The sequence below is a fragment of the Heptranchias perlo genome, chromosome 4, assembly GCF_035084215.1.
Source record: "Heptranchias perlo isolate sHepPer1 chromosome 4, sHepPer1.hap1, whole genome shotgun sequence".
NCBI classification, from domain to species: domain Eukaryota; kingdom Metazoa; phylum Chordata; class Chondrichthyes; order Hexanchiformes; family Hexanchidae; genus Heptranchias; species Heptranchias perlo.
Window position 1 is genome coordinate 6,026,108 of NC_090328.1, and position 19,664 is coordinate 6,045,771.

Sequence of the window (19,664 nt, forward strand, 5' to 3'; positions counted from 1 at the left end):
CTGAGAGAGAGAGAGGAGAGAGAGGCTTTCAGACAGAGTCGGTGTAGAGCACGGTGTGAAGATGGGAGGTCTCTGGATGCTGGTCCCACTCTTGCTATCTGTGCCTGGCTCCGGTATGTACTGATCACTGGGCCTCTGTAACTAGCCGAGGGCTGACAGACCATCGGAGAACTAGGAACAAGCTGAGGGAGGGAGGGAGGGAGTTGGATCAGCTCAGGTATTTAGACCAAGAAGGATTTGAGAGTAAAAAGAAAGCAAAAATTAATTGATTGCTCCCCCCCCCAATCTTTCCCTTTTCTCTAGTTCTGTTGTTTTATAAAATGTATTATCTTTCAGTTCTGAGGACTTAAAAGGATTTTTTTTTATTCGTTCATGGGATGTGGGCGTCGCTGGCAAGGCCAGCATTTATTGTTAAATAATTAATAATAAATTCTGAGGACAGGGTGCATAAAGTTGGCTTGCGTTCCCCTTGAGTATAGAAGATTGAGGGATGATCTGATCGAGGTGTTTAAAACGTTAAAAGGATTCGATAGGGTAGTTACAGAGAAACTATTTCCTCCCTGGCCAGGAAATCAAGAACAAGATGACGCAAACTTCACATTAGATTTAGACGGTTCAGGAGTGAAATCAGGAAGCACTTTTTCACACAAAGTGTGGTGGAAATGTAGAACTCACCCCCTCTAAAAAGCTGTGGGTGCTGGGGGTCAGTTGGAGCTTCCGAGGCTGAGATCAGTAGATTTTTGTTGGGTAAGGGATATGGAGCAATGGCGGGTAAATGGAGTCAAGGTGCTGATCAGCCATGATCTGATTGAATGGCGGAGCAGGCCCGAGGGGCTGAATGGCCTCCTGCTTTTCCTAAAGATTTACACCTGAAGAGTGGCCTGACTTGTGTTGTCTGTACAGGTGCTGCCTGACCTGCTGAGCGTTTCTTGTTTTTTGTTTGAGATTGTTGAGTATTGGGGATTTTAGGTTAAGACAGAAGCACCAATTGTGAGGAGCGGAGATGAGAGGCTACCTAACCGGTTTCTACAACTAATGGGAGCTCAGGCGTTGGGTTGGTACCAGTGTATGAAGGGAGGGGTCGCCTCATAGCTCTGAGTTCCATCCTCCCAGCAAAATTAGAAGTGGTTGCTCACTGATTCATGAATGGGATGTGTAGGGCAAGCTGGGGAAAGTCCTTAAAGTGTTGAGTATTGGGGCCTGCTGAAAGTCCCTGATGTTATCCCATCCCAAGCTGCTCACTTCCCCTCCCCCACCTTCTGTCCATCTCCGAGACTATATTCACCTCTGGACCTGCCACCACCTACCCGCCTTTCCTGCCCCACCTACCCACCCACCTCCTGCCCCACCTACCCACCCACCTCCTGCCCCACCCCAAATCTGAGATCTTCAATTATGCTTTAGTTACTTCCAGGCATGATTTCTCCAACACCCTGGTGTTGGACATTGGGTGAGAGTGAGGTCAGGCACTGATCACACTATACTACCAAGTTGTGCAAAACTCTACCGTGGAAAGGGTGTCAAGTCCTTAGAGAGGGCGCAGTGGGGATTTACCAGAACGGTACCAGGGATGTGGGACTTCAGTTATGTGGAGAGACTGGGGTTGTTCTCCTTAGAGCAGGGAAGGTTAAGGGGAGATTTAATAGAGGTGTTCAAAGTTATCAGGGGTTTTGATAGGGTAGATGGAGAAACTATTTCCACTGGCAGAAGGATCAGTAACCAGAGGACACAGTTTTAAGATAATTGGCAAATTGGGAGATAGGGAGAAATGTTTTTTTTATTCGTTCTTGGGATGTGGGCGTCGCTGGCGAGGCCGGCATTTATTGCCCATCCCTAATTGCCCTTGAGAAGGTGGTGGTGAGCCGCCTTCTTGAACCGCTGCAGTCCGTGTGGTGAAGGTTCTCCCACAGTGCTGTTAGGAAGGGAGTTCCAGGATTTTGACCCAGCGACGATGAAGGAACGGCGATATATTTCCAAGTCGGGATGGTGTGTGACTTGGAGGGGAACGTGCAGGTGGTGGTGTTCCCATGTGCCTACTGCCCTTGTCCTTCTAGGTGGTAGAAGTCGCGGGTTTGGGAAGTGCTGTCGAAGAAGCCTTGGCGAGTTGCTGCAGTGCATCCTGTGGATGGTACACACTGCAGCCACGGTGCGCCGGTGGTGAAGGGAGTGAATGTTTAGGGTGGTGGATGGGATGCCAATCAAGCGGGCTGCTTTATCTTGGATGGTGTCGAGCTTCTTGAGTGTTGTTGGAGCTGCACTCATCCAAGCAAGTGGAGAGTATTCCATCACATTCCTGACTTGTGCCTTGTAGATGGTGGAAAGGCTTTGGGGAGTCAGGAGGTGAGTCACTCGCCACAGAATACCCAGCCTCTGACCTGCTCTTGTAGCCACAGTATTTATGTGGCTGGTCCAGTTAAGTTTCTGGTCAATGGTGACCCCCAGGATGTTGATGGTGGGGGATTCGGTGATGGTAATGCCGTTGAATGTCAAGGGGAGGTGGTTAGACTCTCTCTCGTTGGAGATAGCCATTGCCTGGCACTTGTCTGGCGCGAATGTTACTTGCCACTTATCAGCCCAAGCCTGGATGTTGTCCAGATCTTGCTGCATGTGGGCACTGACTGTTTCATTGTCTGAGGGGTTGCGAATGGAACTGAACACTGTGCAATCATCAACGAACATCCCCATTTCTGATCTTATGATGGAGGGAAGGTCATTGATGAAGCAGCTGAAGATGGTTGGGCCTAGGATACTGCCCTGAGGAACTCCTGCAGCAATGTCCTGGGGCTGAGATGATTGGCCTCCAACAACCACTACCATCTTCCTTTGTGCTAGGTATGACTCCAGCCACTGGAGAGTTTTCCTCCTGATTCCCATTGACTTCAATTTTACTAGGGCTCCTTGGTGCCACACTCGGTCAAATGCTGCCTTGATGTCAAGGGCAGTCACTCTCACCCCATCTCTGGAATTCAGCTCTTTTGTCCACGTTTGGACCAAGGCTGTACTGAGGTCTGGAGTCGAGTGGTCCTGGCGGAACCCAAACTGAGCATCGGTGAGCAGGCTGTTGCTGAGTAAGTGCCGCTTGATAGCACTGTCGATGACACCTTCCATCACTTTGCTGATGATTGAGAGTAGACTGATGGGGCGGTAATTGGCCGGATTGGATTTGTCCTGCTTTTTGTGGACAGGACATACCTGGGCAATTTTCCACATTGTCGGGTAGATGCCAGTGTTGTAGCTGTACTGGAACAGCTTGGCTAGAGGCGCAGCTAGTTCTGGAGCACAAGTCTTCAGCACTACAGCTGGGATGTTGTCGGGGCCCACAGCCTTTGCTGTATCCAGTGCACTCAGCCGTTTCTTGATATCACGTGGAGTGAATCGAATTGGCGGAAGACTGGCTTCTGTGATGGTGGGGATATCGGGAGGAGGCCGAGATGGATCATCCACTCGGCACTTCTGGCTGAAGATGGTTGCAAACGCTTCAGCCTTGTCTTTTGCACTCACATGCTGAGCTCTGCCATCATTGAGGATGGGGATGTTTACAGAGCCTCCTCCTCCCGTTAGTTGTTTAATTGTCCATCACCATTCATGACTGAATGTGGCAGGACTGTAGAGCTTTGATCTGATCCGTTGGTTGTGGAATCGCTTAGCTCTGTCTATAGCATGTTGCTTCCGCTGTTTAGCATGCATGTAGTCCTGAGTTGTAGCTTCACCAGGTTGGCACCTCATTTTTAGGTGCGCCTGGTGCTGCTCCTGGCATGCTCTTCTACACTCCTCATTGAACCAGGGTTGATCCCCTGGCTTGTTGGTAATGGTAGAGTGAGGAATATGCCGGGCCATGAGGTTCTGAATCTGTCCCATTTAGCACGGTGATAGTGCCACACAACACGTTGGATGGTGTCCTCAGTGCGAAGACGGGACTGTGCGGTGGTCACTCCTACCAATACTGTCATGGACAGATGCATCTGCGACAGGTAGATTGGTTTACGCAGCGAGTTGTAATGATCTGGAATGCACTGCCTGAAAGGGCGGTGGAAGCAGATTCAATAATAACTTTCAAAAGGGAATTGGATAAATACTTGAAAAAGAAAAAAATTACAGGGCCATGGGGATAGAACAGAGGAGTTGGACTAATCGATAGCTCTTTCAGAGAGCCAGCACGGGTATGATGGGCTAAATGGCTTTCTTTTGTGCTGTATGATTTTATGATCTGCCTCCTGTCCCACACTGCGTCCCACTGAACCATCATCCTTTTCCTTACACTTCATAAGTATGAAATATGAACCTGAAAGGCGCTATTGAAATGCAAATCTTTCTTTTCTTGCCGATCCTGCTCCCCCCACCCCCAACACACCAAATTCAAAATCCTCATTTACAGATCCCTCCATGGCCGTGCCCCTCCCTGACTCTGCCAACTCTTTCAGCCTTACAGCATTCTGTACCCTTTGACCCTCCCCCTCGCACTGACCTCCTGCGCACACCATCCGCCCTAACCCTTTGTTCAGGGGGTGGGGTGGGGTGGGGGGAACCTTCAGTGGGCTCAGCCCTCGTTGTTGGAGCTCCCTATCTAAAACCCCGCCACCTCAGCTTCTCCCTCTGCCTTTGAGTCATCTCCGAAACTATCTTCTGAACCCTGCACTTAGTCATCTCCCCAAACTCAAAAGTTTGGGGACATTCTAACGTAGTAAAGGTGGTTTATAAATACAAGCTGCTGAGCTCCTTAGCCGTCCAAGCAATTGTTTGCTGGATGTTCTTTAACTGTGAAGTCCTAAGGGATTGTATCTGCTGTGCCTATGTTCTAGAAACACAGGGAGCGATTGGAAATCCCTCTGCATTCCAGAACTCGTGAAAAGGGGGCCGTCGCTTTATGGTGGCTGAATTAGTTAAACTGCATTTCTATTCAATGGGATCCCGGGATTTTTATCGGAGTTTTTAGAAGTTCGTTCTGCCAATTTCACCTCTTGAAAACCACAAAGCAGATTCCTCATCACATGCCAGGCCCTTGGTGACGAGTGAGTTGCGTTGGGTCTGTGTGTCACGTGACTTCACCACAACTATCCAGCTCCCGTTGAACGCTCAGTCTCACAGAACTCTTAAGCTTTATAAGGGAGACATGAAAGAGCTGCAGCTTAACCCCATCAGGCTAACTCCACAGAGGAAGCTCCAGTGTTCATTAAAAGAAACTTGAAAGCTAAGTTCATTCTTGCCTTGTGATCCCTGGGCTTCCCATCGGAGTTCGAATCCTGGAACATTACAGCACAGGAATTTTGAAAGCTGAGATTGGTCGATTTTTGTTGAGTGAGGATATTGAGGGTTACGGAACCAAGGCGGGGAGACTGAGTTGATACAGATCAGCCGTGGTCTAATTGAATGGCAGAACAGGCCTGAGGGGCTGAATGGCCTCCTCCTGTTCTTAACCATATCATAGTAGGTACAGCACAGGAGGAGGCCATTCGGCCCATCGTGCCTGTGCCCAGCTCTTTGAAAGAGCAAACCAATTAGTCACATTCCCCTGCTCTTTCCCCATAGCCCTGTAAATTTTTTCCCTTCAAGTATTTATCCACTTCCCTTTTGAAGGTTACTGTTCAGGCAGCGCATTCCAGATCATTACTCACTGCGTAAAAAAAATGTTTCCTCATCTCACCTCTGGCTCTTTTGTCAATCACCTTAAATCTGTGTCCTCTGGTTACCGACCCTCTGCCACTGGAGACAGTTTCTCCTTATTTACTCCACCAAAATCGTTCATGATTTTGAACACCTCTATCAAATCTCCCCTTAACCTTCTCTGCTCTAAGGAGAACAACCCCAGCTTCTCCAGTCTCTCCACATAACTGAAGTCCCTCATCCCTGGCACCATTCTAGTAAATCTCTTCTACACCGTCTCTAAGGCCTTGACATCCTTCCTAAAGTGTGGTGCCCAGAATTGAACACAACAATACAGGGTCTCTTTGGCAACAAGATCGAGTATTCTGTATATTTTTTTCCTCATTCTCAGAGTGTGGGCGTCGCTGGCGAGGCCGGCATTTATCGCCTAATTGCCCCTTGAGAAGGTGGTGGTGAGCCGCTTTCTTGAACCGCTGCAGTCCGTGTGGTGAAGGTTCTCCCACAGTGCTGTTGGGTCGGGGAGTTCCAGGATAATGGCTCTAACCATGTGAAGCACCTCCAATACTATCGAAGCTCCCAAAGTCCTGGTCCCGTGCTCAGTATCACAGTGCGGCTGTACTCGGTCGGTCGGTCGGTCAGTCAGTCAGTGGTGGTGGTGGTGGACGCAGAGGGGGATAGAGACTCACAAGGGAAGAAAAGGCAAAGGATTGAAGGAGCGAGGGTGAAGGAAAGAATAGAACTGAAGCAAGATCACAATAACTTTTCTAAGAGGAAAGGTTGGGGTACTTATCTCTGGGAAAGAGATGGCTGATAGAGGTCTTTAAAATTAGGAAGGGGTTCGATAGGGTAGAGGATTTTTTTCTTGTGTGAGAGTCCAAAACTAGGTCATAAATATAAGATAGTCATTAATAAACCCAATAGGGAATTTATCAGGGTATTTTTTCCCTTCTTGGCCCTGGGTGATTTTTCACCTCTCCCAGAAGATTACATGGCGGCAGGCAGTCGGGGGGACGGGAAGGAGGATGTGTCTAGTCATGATGCTCCGGCCATTTTGGTACGTGGGGCAGGCTTGATGGTCTTTTTGTGTGTTTGTGTTTAGAGTCAACCACACAGGGCAGACTCCAGACCAGTCCAGATAGAGGCAGCAAGTCCCCATCCCTGAAAGTTAACCAGTTTGGGTTAGCACAACTTTCATAATCATTTCTTTCCCTCTGGTGGCAGGTGACAAATGACTAGATTTATTAAAATTCAATTTCCTGAGTTGACAAGGTGGGATTTGAACTCTTAACCTTCACAGGTTGGTAGTCCAGTACCAGAACCACTAGACTACTGCACCACATTGTCAGTCGCAGCCCTAATTCCCCTCCTTATTCCTACTTAGCATCTGACACACCTCCCCCCTCTCCCCCTTGTGAAGCGACTTGGGATGTTTCACTGCATTTTTTTCCCAATTTTTTATACATTCTGGGGAAGTGGGCGTCGCTGGCGAGGCCGGCAGTTATTGCCCATCTCTAGTTACCCTGAGAAGGTGGTGGTGAGCCGCCTTCTTGAACCGCTGCAGTCCGTGTGGTGAAGGTTCTCCCACAGTGCTGTTAGGTAGGGAGTTCCAGGATTTTGACCCAGCGATGACGAAGGAACGGCCGATATATGTCGGGATGGTGTGTGATGTGGAGGGGAACGTGCAGGTGGTGGTGTTATTCCCCTGCGACTGCTGCCCTTGTCCTTCTAGGTTGTGGAGGTCGCGAGTTTGGGAGGGGCTAGTATAAATGTAAGGAGTGAATATTGACACCACTGTGTCAGCCAATGAGTTGGAGGCGGGGACGGGACTTGAGAGCCTCTGAACTCCTGACCGAAACTACAGCAAACTGAGTCTCCCGAGTACAGCGGGATTATCTCTCCAGCAAGTGAGTGGAGATGGTTACACACATGTGCATAAAATCAATCTGTCACTCACAGCAGTGCGGGCTCCAGGCATGATTGACGGGGGAATTACCCAATCATCTCACTATACGCAGCCTTAATTTGCAATATGTTATAAGAACAGAAAATGGTAGAAGCACTCAGCAGGTCAGGAGCATCTGTGGAGAGAGAAACAGAGTTAACGTTTCAGGCCGATGACTTTTAATCAGAACTGGAAGTAGTTAGAGATTTAACAGTGGTTGTGATCTGAAGTTAATGAAATCAATGTTGAGTCCGGAAGGTTGTAAAGTGCCCAATCGAAAGATGAGGTGCTGTTCCCCGAGCTTCCGTTGAGCTTCATTAGAACAGTGTAAGAGGCCGAGGACAGAGGGGAGTGGGACGGGGAATTAAAATGGCAAACGACCGGCAGGTCAGGGTCACACTTGCGGACAGAGCGGAGGTGTTCAGCAAAGCGATCACCCAACCTGCGTTTGGTCCCCCCAGTGTAGAGGAGACCGCGTCAGGACTAATGAATACAGTGTAGTAAACTGAAAGAAGTACAAGTAAATTGCCGTTTCACCTGGAAGGCGTGTTTGGGGCCGTGGACGGTGGGAAGGGAGGAGGTGAAAAGGGCGGGTGTTGCAGTTGTAATATGTTGTTGATCCTCGGGGAGTACCTGAGCTTTACCTGCAGATTAAAGTCTGCGCCAGAATACGTTGATGGATAAACAGACGTTGTCCATCGACACAAACCAAAGTGATATCGTTTGGCTGAGAGACTCCACTGAGGGTCATTGGACACGCTAATTTGTTGACTCCCTGACTCCGTGTTCCTGCAGGAAGTAATGGAGTGCCGATGACCGTGAAAGTACAGAGCAGAGTGAGGGGTAGAGTGGGAAGCTCTGTGGTTTTGCCCTGCACGTTCAACTCCTCCTACTCTCATTACACGACCGTTGAGATCACTGTCATCTGGAAGATGGAGGAGTTTTTCAAAGGACCGGTTCTGTTCAACTCGACGAACAGGGCCAAGGCGCACGAGCAGTTCGAAAACGTCGTTAACACAAACGTCAATGGCCGATACGGGCTGGCTGGGGACCCCAGGGAAAAGGACGCTTCTTTGGAGCTGAAAGACGCTGCCTTAGGTGACAACAGCCAGTACTTCTGTCGTGTGGAAGTCAAGCGGCCGGGGCTACCTACTTTCATGATTGAAACCAAGCTTGGGACCACCCTGGAAGTGACAGGTAAATTCACCATGAGCCTAAATTGCTGGGGGATGCTGATTAGAGTTGGACGAGCCCTGAGTCTGACTGATGGGTCTCTCGATTAGCTCTGAGATCCTCTATGTGGCATGCCCTCTATGAAAGTGCCTTGGGACGTTTTACTACGTTAAAGGTGCTCTAAGTGCAAGTTGCTGTATAATCCCTCCTTGTCCTCCTTAGCCACTCTGCAGCCTTTGACGTGGTCAATCGCACCATCCTGCTCCAACGCCTCTCCTCCATTGTCCAGCTCATTGGGACTGCCTTCACCTGGCTTCACTCTTACCTGTTCAAGTGCAGCCAGAGCAATGGCTCCTCTTCCCGCCCCCTGCATTGTCACCTCAGGAGTATCTCAAGGATCCATCCTTGGCCCCCTCTTCTTCCTCATCTACGCGCTGCCCTTTGGTGACATTGTCAGGTTCCACACGTACTCTGACGACACCCAGCTCTACCTCGCCACCAACTCTCTCCATCCCTCTGCTGCCGCTGTGTTGTCACAGTGCTTGCGTGACATCCAGTCTTGGATGAGGTGTAATTTCCTCTAGCTAAACTCTGGGAGGACCGAAGCCATTTTCTCTAGCCCTCGCCATAACCTTTGCTACGGACCCCATCCCCATCCCTGGCCGCTGTCTGAGGCCGAACCAGACCGTTTGCGTCCTCAGCATTCTGTTCAATCCTAAACTGATCTTCCGACTGCATGTCCGCTCCGTCACCAAGACCGCCTACTTCCACCTCCGTAACATCGCCCGCCTCCATCCCCTGCCTCAGCTCACCTGCTGCTGAAACCCTCATCCATGCCTGTGTCACCTCCAGACTCGACTACTCCAATGCTCCTCTGGCCGACCTCCCATCCTCCAGCCCATCGAAAACTCTGCTACCGTATCGCCCATCGTTCCTTCCCATTCTGACCTTCATTGTCTCCTGGTCCCTTAATGTCTCAAGTTTAAAATTCTGTTTCTCATACTTAAATCTCTCCGTGGCTTCACCCTTCTCTATCTCTGTAACTTCCGCCAGCCTTACAACCATCCCCTCCTCGCCTCCCCACCCACCCTCCGCCCCACACCAAACTCTCCATTCCTCTGACTCTGGCCTCTTGTGCATCCCTCTCTCTTCAACCCACTCGTATTAAGGGTTATGGAACCAAGGCGGGTAGTTGGAGTTAAGATACAGATCAGCCATGATCTAATTGAATGGCGGAACAGGCCCGAGGGGCTGAATGGCCTACTCCTGTTCCTATAATCCTTCCTATGTTCCACCTTTGCCGGCCATGCCTTCAGCCACCCTGGTCCCATGCTCTGGAATTCCCATTCCAAACTCCTCCACATCCCTCTTTTCCTTTAAGCCTCTCGGTTGCAGCTAGTGAAGTACCTTCGAAGTGTAGCCACTGCTGTAATGTAGGAAACGCGACAGCCAATTTGTGCAGAGCAAGATCCCACAAATGTGCTAATGACCAGATAATCTGTTTTTAGTGATGTGGGTTGAGGGATAAATATTGACCAGGACACCGGAGAGAACTCCCCTTCTCTTTTGCTATTAGTGGCTGTGGGATCTTTTACGTCCACCTGAGGGGGCAGACGGGGCCTCGTTTTAACGTCTCACCCGAAAGACGGCACCTCTGACAGTGCAGCACTCTCTCAGTACTGCACTGGTGCGTCAGCCTAGGTTATGTGCTCAAGTCTGTAGAGTGGAACTAAAGTATTATTTTTATATCTTCCTCTTTGCGGTCTCGCAGATGGTTTCCAGTCACCTGCTTCCTCTTCTAGCCCAGTGCGTCACCCAGTCTGTCTTTTATTACGCTTGATCGGTCATGAGGTGGATTACTCCGTGTGGCGGTTTCTTACTTTATCCGCACGTCTACCCTTTTGTTCTCAGGCCTGCCCGCCATCCTCAACCTGTCTATCCAGGCTGTTAATGCCACGCAGTTCACCATAGTCTGCCTGGTCGAAGGGGAGCCCTCCCCGACCATCATGTGGATCGATCCCAAGAACAACAGGCTCACCGTGAACGGCAGCAACACCACGGTAACGCGAGGACCAGGGAAGTATCAGATCGTAGGAGAACTCCATGACCCGAAGCTCGGAGGGAACTACACCTGTGTGGCCACAAATGACCAGGGCAGTGTCACCCACACCATCTACTTTGCCGTTGTCGATGAGGATGGGCTCCTGCTCAAATTGATTATCAGCATTTTGGCTGGAAGTTTAGTTCTGGTAATCCTAATTGTTATCGCCTTGGCAATCTGGAGGAGAAAGAGAGGTAGGTTATTATAAGTCAAGGATTGATGATGTTGCTGTAGTCATTTTACACTGGGCTCATGTATAAAAAAACTTGTTGGGTGTCACATAACGTTACTAAGGATGGAAGAGCCAAAGATAAAGTTATACAAGAAGCTACAAATCAAAAGGAGAGGGAACTGAGAGGAGGCAGGAAATCAGGGGGAGAGACCAGACAGGAGACGGGAAATCAGAGGGAGAGACCAGACAGGAGACAGGAAATCAGAGGGAGAGATCTGGGTGGAGACAGGAAATCAGAGGGAGAGACCAGGCAGGAGACAGGAAATCAGAGGGAGAGACCAGGCAGGAGACAGGAAATCAGAGGGAGAGACCAGGCAGGAGACGGGAAATCAGAGGGAGAGACCAGGCAGGAGACAGGAAATCAGAGGGAGAGACCAGGCAGGAGACAGGAAATCAGAGAGAGAGACCAGACAGGAGACAGGAAATCAGAGGGAGAGACCAGACAGGAGACAGGAAATCAGAGGGAGAGACCAGACAGGAGGCGGGAAATCAGAAGGAGAGACCAGGCAGGAGGCGGGAAATTAGAGGGAGTGACCAGACAGGAGATGGGAAATCAGAGGGAGTGACCAGACAGGAGACAGGAAATTAGAGGGAGAGACCAGACAGGAGACAGGAAATCAGAGGGAGAGACCAGACAGGAGACAGGAAATCAGAGGGAGAGACCAGACAGGAGACAGGAAATTAGAGGGAGAGACCAGACAGGAGACAGGAAATCAGAGGGAGAGACCAGACAGGAGGCGGGAAATCAGAAGGAGAGACCAGACAGGAGGCGGGAAATCAGAGGGAGGGACCAGACAGGAGACAGGAAATCAGAGGGAGAGACCAGGCAGGAGACAGGAAATCAGAGGGAGAGACCAGACAGGAGACAGGAAATTAGAGGGAGAGACCAGGCAGGAGACAGGAAATCAGAGAGAGCGATTAGGCAGGAGACAGGAAATTAGAGGGAGAGACCAGACAGGAGACAGGAAATCAGAGGGAGAGACCAGACAGGAGACAGGAAATCAGAGGGAGAGATCTGGGTGGAGACAGGAAATCAGAGGGAGAGACCAGGCAGGAGACGGGAAATCAGAGGGAGAGACCAGGCAGGAGACAGGAAATCAGAGGGAGAGATCTGGGTGGAGACAGGAAATCAGAGGGAGAGACCAGACAGGAGACAGGAAATCAGAGGGAGAGACCAGACAGGAGACAGGAAATTAGAGGGAGAGACCAGACAGGAGACAGGAAATCAGAGAGAGCGATTAGGCAGGAGACAGGAAATCGGAGGGAGAGACCAGACAGGAGACAGGAAATCAGAGGGAGAGACCAGACAGGAGACGGGAAATCAGAGGGAGAGACCAGACAGGAGACGGGAAATCAGAGGGAGAGACCAGACAGGAGACGGGAAATCAGAGGGAGAGACCAGACAGGAGACAGGAAATTAGAGGGAGAGACCAGACAGGAGACAGGAAATCAGAGAGAGCGATTAGGCAGGAGACAGGAAATCAGAGGGAGAGACCAGACAGGAGACGGGAAATCAGAGAGAGAGACCAGACAGGAGACAGGAAATCAGAGGGAGAGACCAGACAGGAGACAGGAAATCAGAGAGAGCGATTAGCCAGGAGACAGGAAATCAGAGGGAGTGACCAGACAGGAGACGGGAAATCAGAGGGAGAGACCAGACAGGAGACAGGAAATTAGAGGGAGAGACCAGACAGGAGACAGGAAATCAGAGAGAGCGATTAGGCAGGAGACAGGAAATCAGAGGGAGAGACCAGACAGGAGACGGGAAATCAGAGAGAGAGACCAGACAGGAGACAGGAAATCAGAGGGAGAGACCAGACAGGAGACAGGAAATCAGAGAGAGCGATTAGCCAGGAGACAGGAAATCAGAGGGAGTGACCAGACAGGAGACGGGAAATCAGAGAGAGAGACCAGACAGGAGACAGGAAATTAGAGGGAGAGACCAGACAGGAGACAGGAAATCAGAGAGAGCGATTAGGCAGGAGACAGGAAATCAGAGGGAGAGACCAGACAGGAGACGGGAAATCAGAGAGAGAGACCAGACAGGAGACAGGAAATCAGAGGGAGAGACCAGACAGGAGACGGGAAATCAGAGGGAGAGACCAGGCAGGAGACGGGAAATCAGAGGGAGAGACCAGGCAGGAGACGGGAAATCAGAGGGCGAGACCAGGCAGGAGACGGGAAATCAGAGGGAGAGACCAGGCAGGAGACGGGAAATCAGAGGGAGAGACCAGGCAGGAGGCGGGAAATCAGAGGGAGAGACCAGGCAGGAGACGGGAAATCAGAGGGAGAGACCAGGCAGGAGATGGGAAATCAGAAGGAGAGACCAAATCAGGATGGTGTGTGACTTGGAGGGGAACGTGCCGGTGGTGTTGTTCCCATGTCCCTGCTGCCCTTGTCCTTCTAGGTGGTAGAGGTCGCGGGTTTGGGAGGTGCTGTCGAAGAAGCCTTGGCGAGTTGCTGCAGTGCATCCTGTAGATCGTACACACTGCAGCCACAGTGCGCTGATGGAGAGGGTGTATATTTAAGGTGGTGGATGGGGTACTGATCAAGCGGACTGCTTTGTCCTGGATGGTGTCGAGCTTCTTGCAGTGTAATTTAAGCTGACCCATCCAGGCAAGTGGAGAGTATTCTATCACCCTCCTGACCTGTGCCTTGTGGGTGGTGGAGAGGCTTTGGGAAGTCGGGAGGTGAGTCACTCGTTGCAGAATACCCAGCCTCTGACCTGCTGTAACAGCCACGGCATTTATGTGGCTGCTCCATCTATGCATGTTAGAATGAGACGATGCACCAAGTTAACTATTGATGGTTCATGTAGACTCGGATCTGTAATCAGACCCTTCCAGTGACATGTTGACCTCTCCAAGTCACGGGGTCACTGAAACTCATGCACCACAGTCACTGCGTGGTAACTGAAATGCCACATCAGCCATGAGATAGTGCTTAAAATATTTTGTCTTTCTTTCCCCATTCAGGAACAGCAAAGTTTACCCCACAGTCAACAGGGTATGTATGATTCTACCTTTCAGCTTTTCTCTATTAAACATGTTGATATGGTTTCTTAAAATTATATCATTACGACTATCTACGTCAAATTAATATGTCATTCAATTTCTGTCAAATGGTCTATGTTTATTTCTTAGTTGTAGCCACATTTCAGTTTGTATTTCAGTACCTGAACATCTATAAAAATGGGACCTGAGGAACGGGTGGGGAATTGGGGTTTGAAACGATAGGGAGCTTCAGTGTTGTGAAGTCGGTGGAGAGTAATATCCAGCGTTCCACCGGATCCTGCTGGCTTCCCACCAGACGAAATAGGTTAAAATGCTCCTCCAGGTTTCACTGACACAGTCGCAGAGCCTGTGTGTCCTCTCCATGACAAAGACTGGCTACTTCCACCTCCTGTAATATCACCTACCTCAGCCAATCTGCTGCTGAAACCCTCATCCGTGCCTTTGTTCCCTCTAGACTCGACTGTACCAACGCTCTCCTGACAGGCCTCCCATCGTCATAGAAAGTTACAGCACAGAAGGAGGCCATTCGGCCCATTGTGTCTGTGCTGGCCGAAATAGAGCTATCCAGTTTAATCTCACTTTCCAGCGATTGGTCCGTAGCCCTGTAGGTTACGGCACCTCAAGTGCACATCCAAGTACTTTTTAAATGAGTTGAGGGTTTCTGCCTCTACCACCCTTTCAGGCAGTGAGTTCCAGACCCCCACCACCCTCTGGGTGAAAAAATTTCTCCTCCGCTCCCCTCTAATCCCTCTACCAATTACTTTAAATCTATGCCCCCTGAGGGCAGCCTCTGTAAACTTCAGCTCATGCAAAACTCTGCTGCCTGTATCCTATCTCACACCAAGTCCACCTCACCCTTTGCTCTTGTCCTCGCTGACCTACATTGGCTCCTCCAATATAAACTTCTCATTCTCATGTTTAAATCTCTCCATGGCCTCACCCCTCCCTGTCTCTGTAACCTCCTCTCCCCCTACCTTTAGCCACCTACGCCCTACAACAACAACAACTTCCGTTCATTGTAGAAAAAAGTCCCAAGTAACCAGAGAGGGTACAGAGGAGATTTACGAGGATGTTGCCAGGGCTGGAGAATTTTAGCTATGAGGAAAGATTGGATAGGCTGGGGCTGTTTTCTTTGGAACAGAGGAGGCTGAGGGGAGATTTAATTGAGGTGTATAAAATTATGAGGGGACTGGATAGAGTGGATAGGGAGGAACTATTTCCCTTAGCAGAGAGGTCAATAACCAGGGGGCATAGATTTAAAGTAATTGGTAGAAGGATTAGAGGGGAGCTGAGGAGAATGTTTTTCACCCAGAGGGTGGTGGGGGTCTGGAACTCACTGCCTGAAAGGGTGGTAGAGACAGAAACCCTCAACTCATTTAAAAAGTACTTGGATGTGCACTGGAAGTGCCGTAACCTACAGGGCTACGGACCAAGTGCTGGGAAATGGGATTAAGCTGGAAAGCTTTTTTTCGGCAGACACGGAATCGATAGGCCGAATGGCCTCCTTCTGTGCCGTAACTTTCTATGATTCTATGATACCTCAGGCCATCTGCTGCTGAAACCCTCATCCATGCTTTTGTCACCTCCAGACTCGATTATTCCAATGCTCTCCTGGCTGACCACCTATTCCGCACCCTCCAAAACTCCACTGCCCGCATCCTAACTCTCACCATGTCCTGCTCACCCATCACCCCGTATCCTAACTCACCCCATGTCCCGCTCACCCATCACCCCGCATCCTAACTCACCCCATGTCCTGCCTCACCCATCACCCCGCATCCTAACTCACCCCATGTCCTGCTCACCCATCACTCCACATCCTAACTCACACCATGTCCTGCCTCACCCATCACCCCGTATCCTAACTCACACCATGTCCTGCTCACCCATCACTCCACATCCTAACTCACCCCATGTCCTGCCTCACCCATCACCCCGTATCCTAACTCACACCATGTCCTGCTCACCCATCACTCCACATCCTAACTCACCCCATGTCCTGCTCACCCATCACTCCACATCCTAACTCACCCCATGTCCTGCCTCACCCATCACTCCACATCCTAACTCACCCCATGTCCCGCTCACCCATCACCCCGTATCCTAACTCACCCCATGTCCTGCTCACCCATCACCCTTGTCCTCGCTGACCTACATTGGCTCCTGGTCCCCCGATGCCTCAAAGTTAAAAATTCTCATCCTCGTGTTTAAATGGCCCCCCACCCCCTATCTCTAATACCTACTCCGGCCTCACAATTCATATAACACTCCATTCTGGGCCCATATTTATCCCTCAACCAACATCACTAAAAACAGATTATCTGGTCATTATCACATTGCTGTTTATGGGATCTTGCTGTGCGCAAATTGGCTGCTGCATTTCCCTACATTACAACAGTGACTACACTTCAAAAACTAATTAATTGGCTGTAAAGCGGTTTGGGACTTTCTGAGGTCTTGAAAGGCACTATATAAATGCAAGTCTTTCTTTTTCCTCTGAGTCTGGCTTCTTGCACACCCCCCACCCCCTTTTTTCTCACTATTGGTGGCCGTGCCTTCAGCCGTCTAGTCCCCTTAGTCTGTAAATTCCTCCGCCTCTCTCTCCTCCTTTAAGACGCTCCTTAAAACCTACCTCTTTGACCAAGCTTTTCATCACCAATCCTAAAATCTCCTTCTTTGGCTCCACATCCATTTTTTTTGATTACGCCTTTGTGAAGTGCCTTGGGATGTTTTTTCTTCGTTAAAGGCGTTATATAAATGCAGGTTTTGTGTCTGAGGGTCACTGAGGGTGAGTCCTGCAGTGACATGGGTTCATTGGAACTTACTGTGAACATTGTGTCTATCATAACAGTTATAATTTAGTGTTATTTCTTGCTTATCTCTTAGATACAAGCAGGATTCATCCAAGTATTGTAAAGTTAACCTGGATCAGCAGCAATCAGGTAACTATGGATCCACTTACAGTGACTTCTAACAATTAAATAACTATTTAATTATTTAACTAGAGAAACTGGGGTTGTTCTCATTAGAACAGAGAAGGTTATGGGGAGATTTGATAGAGGTGTTCAAAATCATGAGGGTTTTTGATGGAGTAAATAAGGAGAAACTGTTTCCAGTGGCAGGAGGGTCGGTAACCAGAGGACACAGATTTAAGGTGATCGGCAAAAGAACCAGAGGGTGAGAGAGAAGATTTTTTTTTTTACGCAGCGAGTTGTTATGATCTGGAATGCGCTGCCTGAAAGGGCGGTGGAAGCAGATTCAATAATAACTTTCAAAATGGATTTGAATAAATACTTGAAGAGGAAAAATTTGCAAGACTATGGGGAAAGAGCGGGGGGATTGGGACTAATTGGATAGCTCTTTCCAAGAGCCGGCACAGGCACGATGGGCCGAATGGCCTCCTCCTGTGTTGTATCATTCTATGGTTTGTTTCATGTGTATTGGTGTTTCTGTGTTGGCCAGAACTGGTCCAGAAAAGCTACACGTTACTGCTGTAAAAAAAATCTACTGGGCAAGTCTATTCCTTCAGCTCAGAAATGTGAGACTCTTTTTCATCCTCCATTTCCTACATTACAACAGTGACTACACTGCAAAAAAAAATGTACTTCAGTGGCTGTAAAGCACATTGGGACCTCCCAAGGTCGTGAAAGGAGCTATATACATGCAAATTAATTCTTCCTTTCTACAAAAAAACCCATCAACTCCATCTTCAAATCAATTGTAATCTTTTCTTTGTTTTTCTCAGTATCTTCAGAACTGGAAAGGATGAAGTATTTGAGACTCTGAGTTAGCGTGACAGGGTTAGAGCCCGTCACTTTATAACACAGACAGACAGTGAGATTGTCCCCAATACTAAAGTAAATTACTTCCTTTTTTTCAGTTGTGATTTGCACCGCTGCAAAACCCATGGAAGTGAACAACTAATAAGTGACGAGTTTTACTGTGCAACGCAGCAGGGACGTTAACCCAAAATAAGCAACTCGAGACGTGTTTCACCTGCATGGAGTCAGATTCTGCATGAAATCGAATGACAGGTCACCTTTGTCATGTCGGCCCCATTCTGTGCGTCGACGTGTCGTGTGCAGTTGGATGTATTTTGAATTGTGACTTTTTCAGGTATTTTTTTTTGATCAGCTGGGTGTCTTGACCCACACAGAGAGCCATCGATCACCAAACCAATAAGTCTGATATGGAAATCCACACTCTCTTCCTGCGGGGGGGAAGAGAACATCCAACTCATCTAAGCCTAGACAATCTACGTATGGGTTGAGAAGAAACAGCTTCGGAGCGCCAAGCATGTGTAGAGGGTTCTGCTGGAAGCTTCACCAGCTGCAGCTTTCATTCTCGGGATGGGGGCGTCCCTGGCAAGGCCGGCATTTATTGCCCACCCCCAATTGCCCAAGATGGCGGTGGGCCTTCTTCTTGAACTGTTGCGGTTCTTTGTCGTGGTTTGACACAACCGAGTGGCTTGCTAGGCCATCTCGGAGGGCCGTTAAGAGTCAAGTTATGATCTGGAATACACTGCCCGAGGGGGTGGTGGAGGCAGATTCAATCATGGCCTTCGAAAGGGAACTGGATAAGCACTTGAAAGGAAAAAATTTGCAGGGCGGGGGAGTGGGACTAGCCGGATTGCTCCTGCATAGAGCCGGCACGGACTCGATGGGCCGAATGCCTCCTTCCGTGCTGTAACCTTTCTATGATTCTGCGTTGTTTTGGGACTGGAGCCACGTATAGGACCAGACCGGGTGAGGACGGCAGGTTTCCCTCCTCTAAAGGACATTAGTGAGCCAGTTGGGTTTTTACACCAATCCGACATCTTCACGGTCGCTTTTACTGATGTCACGCTTTTTATTTCCAGATTCTTTTTTTAAACTGCGTTCAAACTCTCAAACTCACGTTCTCTGGATTATTGGTCCAGTAACATAACCATTACCCTATCCACGAGTGCCAAAACCTGAGAGTTTACCAGTGTAGAGAATTGGTAAGCTTCCCACTGTTTGATGAGCTGAGACCGGCCGACCCGTTAGGCGAGGGCTTGCAGGTTAAGTCAGAGCCGAGTGGGATGAATCCCTGCATTTGTACTTAGTGTTTCAGCTGAAAGAAGCTACCTCTGAGTGATAAATATTTACTTACTATTCCAGGTCAATTATTTATTTTTTTTCCCCTGTTGTAACTTCTATGATTCTATTGCAGGCAATTGGGACTAGCTTAGTGGTATAAACTGGGCGACATGGACATGTTGGGCCGAAGGGCCTGTATCCATGTTGTAACTTCTATGATTCTATGATTCTATGAAAATCTACATCAAGGAAAGATAATGGCAATTTTCAGGCTGATTCAGCTGTTGACTGTTTTATAACCAACCAGTGCACAGAGCTCAGCTTATCATCACATGCCAGCCAGCACCTCCGTGTGGAATCAGTGCTATTATATTATTCATACAATATTAGTGCATTGCACACGTAACGGTCTAATAAATTGTTATAACTTAAACCTTTTGTAAGTAGTCTCTGACCCTTTTTTCCCCCACGTACACCAATGGATCGGGAGTGGGATATTGCAGCCACAGTGGTGCGTTACTGGGTCGACAATAAGTCAACG

At 49.2% G+C, this 19,664-nt stretch overlaps 1 protein-coding gene across 1 annotated transcript; it reads left to right on the forward strand.

Annotated features, from left to right (window-relative positions):
• Positions 1-19,556, forward strand: LOC137320413 (sialic acid-binding Ig-like lectin 15). The gene is made up of 6 exons (XM_067982113.1): positions 1-113; positions 8,339-8,740; positions 10,628-11,011; positions 14,025-14,055; positions 16,950-17,005; positions 17,944-19,556. Exons 1-6 carry the CDS (start codon positions 62-64, stop codon positions 17,985-17,987), a joined length of 969 nt encoding a protein of 322 aa, XP_067838214.1. The 5' UTR covers positions 1-61; the 3' UTR covers positions 17,988-19,556.
• Positions 19,557-19,664: the final 108 nt, after the last annotated feature.